Source organism: Aphis gossypii, chromosome 3 (genome assembly GCF_020184175.1).
Source record: "Aphis gossypii isolate Hap1 chromosome 3, ASM2018417v2, whole genome shotgun sequence".
Classification (NCBI taxonomy): domain Eukaryota; kingdom Metazoa; phylum Arthropoda; class Insecta; order Hemiptera; family Aphididae; genus Aphis; species Aphis gossypii.
The window spans coordinates 30,487,444-30,496,182 of NC_065532.1; the positions used below are offsets into that span (position 1 = coordinate 30,487,444).

At 23.9% G+C, this 8,739-nt stretch overlaps 1 protein-coding gene across 4 annotated transcripts; it reads left to right on the forward strand.

The window, feature by feature from the left end:
* The first annotated feature begins 329 nt into the window (after positions 1-329).
* On the forward strand, positions 330-8,444 carry LOC114122352 (protein melted). Of its 4 annotated transcripts, none has more exons than XM_027984987.2 (15): positions 330-568; positions 1,299-1,395; positions 1,467-1,627; positions 1,949-2,093; positions 2,196-2,370; positions 2,431-2,594; positions 2,672-2,881; positions 2,961-3,127; positions 3,202-3,321; positions 3,394-3,494; positions 4,833-4,983; positions 5,067-5,364; positions 5,943-6,078; positions 6,148-6,671; positions 7,919-8,444. In XM_027984987.2, exons 2-15 carry the CDS (start codon positions 1,348-1,350, stop codon positions 8,162-8,164), a joined length of 2,646 nt encoding a protein of 881 aa, XP_027840788.1. In that variant the 5' UTR covers positions 330-568; positions 1,299-1,347; the 3' UTR covers positions 8,165-8,444. The 4 variants fall into 4 exon arrangements, with proteins under 4 accessions (XP_027840788.1, XP_027840789.1, XP_027840790.1 ...); XM_027984988.2 differs by having other exon boundaries at positions 5,106-5,364; XM_027984989.2 differs by lacking the exon at positions 1,299-1,395 and having other exon boundaries at positions 346-568.
* Positions 8,445-8,739: the final 295 nt, after the last annotated feature.

The window sequence follows — 8,739 nt, forward strand, 5'->3', positions numbered from 1 at the left end:
AGCAATGTAAAAAATATAGAGTGACCAACATTAAAATTTATCAGAATGAGGTCACATAGTACACCATTTATTTAAACCTAAATATATATATATATATATTATATTGCACAATTCATCTTAGTTTTTTTACATTTTAATTTACAGTTATCTAAATCAACAACGTAGTTTTTAAAATTGAAATAAAAATTACTAAAAACCACAAGAGACTATAAAATAATTAATTACTTTCAAATATGGTTCTACTGTAGTACTATCAATCTTTTAACGTGGAGTTTCTGATATCACAACATTTCAATATTTTTAATTATTTTTTAAATAAAAATAAAAATTATTCATTTAGTACAAACTTAACTTTGTTTTGAGTTTATGACATAAGTTCTAAATCTATACATACTAATTAGAGTATTGATCCTCGAATCCATTAATTTTAAGTATTTACGGTGCTTGTAAACTTATTTTTATCATTTTCTATTTTCTGAATTGTGTATATTCTATGGTCATTTATTCTAATTTTTTATTATTGTTTTTTAATAGTGACTTAAATTATTAAAAAAGTTTTTATTCATAGGTAAATAATTATCTAATAATATCCAATTAGTACCTAATGTATCAAATCATAAAAATAAATATTTATTTTAGCACCTATTTTTGATTTCTTAGTTTAATAAGCAACTTAAATTATTTTTATTTAGATATTGCTTATGCATGCCTTTTTTATTTAGCATTTAAAAATTATTTTCATTTTACTAGTAGCTAGTATTAGTTTTAATATTATCTTTTTCATTTAATCACAAATTCTGCTTAAAATTAATGACAATTTTAAGTTAGCAAAATATGTATAATACAAATATTTATTATTTGCCTTGAACATTTATCCATACCTCGAGTAAATTGAGACTTGATTGCTCAAATAATTTAATATACCTATGTTAAGCTCAAAGTTTATCATTAATTTATAACTTATAAGGTTAGATATACTTAATACTTATATTATATATTAAAAAAATAGGCAATGTCCAGTCAGTTGATCTGATAATAATAAAAATAATTTTTTAAATACTATGTTCAATATAATATTACAATAATATTTGTATTTTTAATTATTTTACCTATAATAAGTTATTTTCAATAATTTCAACTGATTTTAATAGGTTTCATCTAAGAAATGATGTTAAAAATATTTATTTTTAATTTTGTATGGCATAATATTTACTATTTATTTAGATTTGTTTATTAATTCATTTTAAAATAAAGTCATTACTGTTTCACATTTTTACATTTAAATTTTTATTGTTTAGTTATTACCTTAGAATTTCGAAACTGTAGCTGTATTTAAAGTTTTAAGAAATGCATGAACTGTTTACACAAGTATTGAACTACAAAGATTTGTCCAAGGTATAATTTAATTAACAGGAAGTTTGTGTTTATTTGAATTCTTATTTATTAAAAATTAAATTAATTTACAGGCTGGTGATTTGTTTACTGTTTCTGATGATGCTATTGTGAATGATTTATCTGAAGTTATTAATATAATTTGTGAAATCACAAGCTTACCTGATTATGTATACAATGACAATGACCAAAGTGTTGTTGAAATATGCATCACAAGAGTTACTACTGCTATTAGGTATTATATATGATAATATATGTGTATTATGTTATTTTAAGTTTTATATATAATTATGTGTTGAGTAAGTACCTTACTATAATATATTATAATTTTGTGATTTATTATATAATAAACAAAAATTTAGATTAATTTATTCTTAAAATATTTACACTAGGTACATAATTTCTACTCAAAATACATTAAATATTATTCACCTGATTTTAATAATATTTTAATAATTTTAATATTGTCTGAAGAAATTACTCTATGAAATGTAGAATATACCAAAAACTTATTCCAATATTTTTAAACTAATGTATGGTATAATTAATTTGTTAGAGAAACCGGATCAATGGAACAGCATGCTGAAGCCCTGGTTACATTATTGGAATCATGTCTTAATCATAATCTTAAACCATCACAAAAGGAAGAAGATCCACCTCATGCTAAAATATCATCAGACATAATATCCTGCATGTTTCTTGTTAGTATACAATTATAATTAAAAATTTTTAAATGGGTTAGGTATGTATATTTTATTTGCGAAAAATAATCGTTAAAATCCACAAACAAATCTTTATTTTAGAATTATAGCAAAAAAGAAGTTATGAAAAGAGTATTACCAGTAGCTGTGAAATTTTTACATAAAGGAAACAAAGTATTATCGAGAAACATGGCTTCATATCTATCACTGGCCGCAATTGACAACTCTCCATTACTATCAAATCATATACAGCTTATTATAGATTCTATAATTTCAGGTAATTATTTTCAACAAGTTTATATCAAAGCAAAATTTACTTAATAATGTAACATTATAGGTAATTATCCATTATGTCGAGTCCTTCCTCAAATTTATGAAGTAACAAGAGACCCAATTCATGACCATGCAATGGCTTTAGTTTCTTTACTTCCTTTATGTGAACTGACTGAAAAGTTGGCTTTATTACAACTTTGTTCTCTTATAGCCAACAATAAACCTTCTGTATGTATACTTCTATAATAAAATCATATTTAATTATTTCAGGAAAATAACTATAATAATTTTAAAAAAATGTTTAGTTATTGGAAGCTAGTTTGCCACAATTGTGCGAATATTTATGTACATCTCAAACAGTTATTCCTACATTACAAGTGTTTCTTAATTTAGCAAAAAACCAACCACAACTTTTATCTGATTATGTTATAAAAATTAAAAAAGCTGCTGAATGTAATCCAAATGCTCTGTGCATTGCTGCTCAAGTTTTATCAGCCGTTGGAAAAATTAACAAGGTATTTTTATTATCATTGTCTGTTGTATTTAATTTTGAAGCCATCAATAAAATAATGAATTATATTTTTTTTTATACAGACTAAAGCTCAAGAAGCATTAAATTTTATTATGGATCATTTAGCTAAAGTAGATCGAGGAAGTCAAAGTCTATTAGTAAGAGAAGCTACATTTCTCTGTTCCTGTTTTCCAATTTTATTTACTGATAAGATATTAGATGGAGTTATACAAATTAGTCGAACTACTAAGTAATTATGAATATTTTATTAGTATTAAAAATGTACTTTAGTTCTAATCAGTCAATAATAATTGTCTTCTGTAGGTCTCATGTAAATCAAATATCTGGTGGAATAACTATAGTTAAAGTTGGTGGAAATCAATCACCAACTAATTCAAATATTACTAGAACGACTCAAACAGATAATAGTGGAAGAAATTCAAGGTTGGTTTTTATACAATATACATTTAATTTAAAAGATTTCATAGAAATAATGCACTTATTTTTATTTAATAGAATTGTGATTACACCAAGGCCTAGGTTAATGGCAGATAGTCGTAGTACTGGAAGATTACAATCATCAAATGCTCACCGTAGTATGACGCGCTTAAATGCAGGTAAAAAGAAAATAATAACTGTTTATGTCACAAAAAATGATAAAGTTTATCAATAATATGCAAATAATTAAAAATTATCCACACTGTAGATAAATTTAAAATTAATAAGTAAAAACTACTGTTGTAGATCTTGCTTTCTTCGCCTAATTTCTATACAATAAAATTAAAATGTACATTTATTATTTATTATTTATAACTAAGGCCTAGATTTGTTTGTCAACATATTGTTAAATATTCTCATACCAATTCAAAAATATAAGAAAAACCTCTTTATTACTCATTAAATAGGACTTAACATCTTAAAAACAATTACAATATGTATAATGTAAAAAAAAAAGATAGAAGTAAAAGAAATGTAAAATATAATTAAAATTACAAACTATTACTTTTAATAATATAAATTTAAAATTAATGACAGATAACATAATATTGATTTTGGAACAATTATGAACACAAAAAATGTAATTTAAGATTTTCAAAATAGAAACTTCAGCAAATAGTAATATAGCATAACATAAAATTATATTTAGTGAAACTTCTTTCTACATTGCATAATACTGTATGTGCATATGTTAACAAGAAATGTCTTCAAGTGACAACTCTTCGATACTTATTTTTGCTTATTTCATCACTTAATTGTCCATAAGTTTTTTTAATTTGCAAATTCCCTAATTTTTTTAATCATACTTGTAATATTTTATATTAAGCAACTTCTATGCCTTTACCACCTTTACTAAAACTTCTGTTCAACACTGAGCTAATACAAAAGTTTCTCTAATGTGAGTTAGTTTAAGATCAAACACTAAACATTTTGTTTAATTTGACCATATTATATGGGCAGCATCTGTGACATTATTATTACTTTTTCAAGTCACAATAATCTCAGAGTCATTGAATAATTATTGTACTACTTTAAAGTTAGCCTTTTTTTAGTGTTCAAGCTATTGGTTTTATCAAAAATATTAAAAATAATTAATTTTATGAAACTGTCAACATTTACTACAAAAATATTAGTACACTATTTATAAAATATACAATTTTTTTGCAAACAAATAGAATTATGCAACTTATAACTATTTTTACTTAAACATGCAAAATTAAAAATTAACCATAACTCTATCTTATAAAATGTCAACATTTGTTATTAAAATTATTCTTGGTGACTTATTAGAAGAATATGCATTCACATAGAAATTTGAGCTCTGTTTTATAATTATTAAATTTGTGTGTACTATATAAAATAGTAAATACTATTCATTTTTTAACTTAATGTGATATAATATATCTATATTGTTAAATAATTTTACATAAACTTAATTTATTGAATATTATTTTTAGCATCTGGTAGTAGAGTGGGATCAGTTGGAGGTTTGCATAAAAGCATGACTAAATTAAGCTCTAATCAAGTTTGTATTGCTAATACATCAAACCGTAATAAACCTTCTACAACTAAAATATCAAGTGGTGGTGTAACTGTTACTACACCTTTGTAAGTTTATTTACCTAAATTACAATAATTACATTATTTATTTTATAAATCTAATCTAAATTTTAAATGTATTATTGTTTAAGAGGAACTGAAAATATAATAACTACAAACTTCAATTACAGTACAAACTCTAAAGATTCATTGGCTAATTCACTTAGTCAAACTTTGGCTGGACGTGTACAAAACTCGGTGTCTCGACCTTTAAGTACTGCTGGAAGTTCTCCATTAAATCAAAGTTTAACTTCTCAAGGACCTATTCAATCAAGTGGACCAAGTCTAAATGTAGACCCTAGTGGAGTTAATACAGGCATTTATTCAACAGTTACTCCAAGAAGAAATCACAATACCAGTGTTACAATAATTAATTCAAGTGTTTCTCAAGTAATTAAATAAAGAATACAGTGATTCTTTTATCAAACACTCATTATTTCAAAATTTCTTAATATTTTTTAAATTATTTTCAGTCGAAATAAAACAACAATTTAAAAAAATATATATATTTTTTTATTATGTTTTAAGTTTTTTACTTTTTTGAATAACAACATACTTTTTTAATTTTATGGTTTGATACAGAATATTTTTTTAGTATTTCAATACATTATAATCAAAATTCGGATAAGTAATTTATAAGTTATTACTTATTAGAATTTAATTAAGGTAAACTGAGTAGTAAACCAACATTTTGCCAGGTGTCTACTTACCACTCTGATCTACTCACCCAAACTTTAAATACTTATTATGTTTTAACTCATAATATACTTGTCTGAATTTTGATTTTTATATATTGAATTATTACAAAAAATATTCTTTAGAATATGAAATTTAAAATATAATTAAAATGCCATTTTATTTTGAATGAAAATTATGTAAAAAAAAAATTGTTCAATAACATTAATAAATTTTGAAATAATGAGTGTTACAGTATTTACATACTATTTATTTATGTTATTGTATTTTAGAGAATTAGTGTATTTGAACCGTATCCAATGAGAGATACTATGCAGCATTTTTGTGAAAAACATTTAGATAAAATTAAAGCTTACATGGAAAAGGTTTCAGTTAGAATTCCTCCTCCTGCTAAATGCACAATTGAGGGTTTGTATTGATAAACAATTATTTTGATTATTGTTCGTTTAAAAAAATAATATTTTGTCAACTTTTTAGAAAGAAGAGCGAAAAAGACGGCAAAACTACATTTTGCTTGTGAAGGTCGAGGTGAACATTGCCTCTATAATCGTGCTTTATTTACTGTACGTACACGACATCCTCGTGTTTGGATTCACCTTATGTTTCTTGCTCTTCAAGCAAGATCATCGTCAGCACTTAGTTCACGTCATCCATCTGTCAGTGCCTTAAAAAACTGCTGGGATATTCTCAAGTGTGAAACTAGGCCATTTCTGACATTAGTAACCTCTGCATTTCCATGCTCAAAAGATCAAGATGCTGTCTTAAATGAACTACGTAACAGTGGTTACTTTGATGTATTTGAACATTGTACTGTAAATGCTGGTGGTGGTTGGGGTTGCTTTTTATGTAATCATCCAGAACGAGCAGTTGGTTTTCTACAAGATAGTCAACCAGTAATTGAAGGTCAGCTTAAAGAAAAAAAAGGAAGGTGGAGAATATTTAGAAGATGGAGAACACGATATTTTACACTGTCTGGAGCACATCTCTCTTATAAAGGCTCAGTAAGTCAATAATTATTTATTATATTCACTATAAGCTAACTATAGTTTTAAAAATATACCATACATAATGTAAGATGTATTAATGTACTGTGATTAGTTATAAATACACAATAATTCATAGATTTAGTATAGTTCTAAATTTTTAATTTAATAACAAGCATAAATGTGATTCAGTCGTGTGTCTATTTTTACTAAACTGCATTTGTAGGTTACTAAATCTGAAAGTGTTTGAAAATATTTTCAACAATATTAGAAGTCATATTTATATATAAAAAAACCATTTTCTACTGTATTATTAACAATGATATTTTAAAAATGTTAAACTAACATTTATTTATATTGCATTTAGCCTACTGTATTACTAATAATAAAATAAATTACTCAAAACTTATTATATTCCAGAGTAAGTTCCCCAATTTGCTTATGCTGAGTATGAAGAAACAATCCAATTTTAATTTTCTTACTCTTTAAATCAGGCATGCCCACCTTTTTGCAACTTGCAGGCCATATTCAAAAAAAAAAAAAAATTTATACTGCGGTTCGTATATACATCATGATTTTTGATCATGGTAATTTTGATAAAATGAACATTTTTCTGTATTCAATTTTAATAATTAAAATTAAAAATTGTACAATATTTTTTAATCCTTAAAAGCTTATTTAGTTTAGTAAAAATAAATAAATTTAAAATAATTTTTAAACTACCTATTATTTTTATTTTTTTTTTTTCACCTATACGAATTTCTAATTTTTATAAAATAGTCACGGGCCGGTTGGAATACTCTACGAGCCGCAGATTGGGCACTCCTATATTTAAATTATGCTTACATAAAATAAATTTATATTTTTTGAAAATTAAGAAATTGACATTTACTTATAAATAATACTGTGTTGTTCTTCACCCCCTAGGGCCCCTTCCCTTAAAAACCAATCGAATTATTATTTTAAAAAACTTAGAATTTTTACATAATAAATAATTAGAAATAAATTGTTTTGAAAACTATTATTATGGATACCACAATTTTCCAAAAACCTGTTGTCTTCTATTTTTATATAATTTAAAAAGGAAGTACAATCATAGACTACTATTGAATAGTCAAAATTTGATTATTTTGTTATACCAATTTTATTAATTTATTTTTACTTATGATTTTTCTTTTGTTTTTATATAAATAAACATCTTATTTAAACTGTTCTCTATTATGCTATTATGTGTAATTAAATATTTTATTTGTTTTTTGTTAAAGAAAAATGACAAAGAAGGAACTCCTATTGACATTCATCAGATTCGTAGTGTAAAAGTAAGTCGTGGTGCTCGAAATATACCTAAAGCTTTTGAAATATTTACTGGAGAAGAATCTCTTATACTGAAACCTAAAGGTGGTAAAAACGCTGAAGAATGGGTACAGTGTTTATCTGTTGTTGTAGCACATTCACATTCAAAAGATACCACAAATTCAAGAAATTCAAGTTTAGTTAGGACTACGATATGAATGAAAAATTATTATTATTTCAATATAAAATATTAAATTTGTAATTTTATTTAATATTATATATGTTGAAACTAGTAAGATGTTATAAAATTATAAATGAACAAGACATCCAAATGATATGATAGTATTTTAATTAAACTAAATTTTGACAATTTATATTTTAAAATTTATTAAGTGTATTATTATTAAACTAGACATTTTATATATCTATATATTATTTATTTATTTTATTTTTTATACTTTAAAAAATGTAAATATATTTACTTACTATGTAAAGAAATCTGGTCTATTGATATGTTCTAGATTAAAAACAATTTCCCGGCTGCTTAATTAATTATAAATATCATTATTAATTTTATTGTATTAAATATATGGAATAATGTACAACCTTTAGAACATGATATAAACATAAATTAAACAATTTATAAAATTTTTTTTGTCTAGATAAGACTAAAAAAAATGATCTGGTATTATGTTTAAAATAATTACCTATATAAGGTAAAGTTATTATCATCTGTTCAGTAACAAGATTTTAATTTTTTTTTTTTTTTTTGTACTATTTATACCACTCATTA

What these genes read in the sequence shown, in the direction of transcription:
- LOC114122352 (XM_027984987.2), top strand. Translation starts at nt 1,348, where the DNA reads ATGCATGAACTGTTTACACAAGTATTGAACTACAAAGATTTGTCCAAG. An exon ending in CAAATTAGTCGAACTACTAA is followed by an intron (nt 3,128 to 3,201) that starts GTAATTATGAAT and finishes TGTCTTCTGTAG; the next exon opens with GTCTCATGTAAATCAAATAT. An exon ending in AATAGTGGAAGAAATTCAAG is followed by an intron (nt 3,322 to 3,393) that starts GTTGGTTTTTAT and finishes TTTATTTAATAG; the next exon opens with AATTGTGATTACACCAAGGC.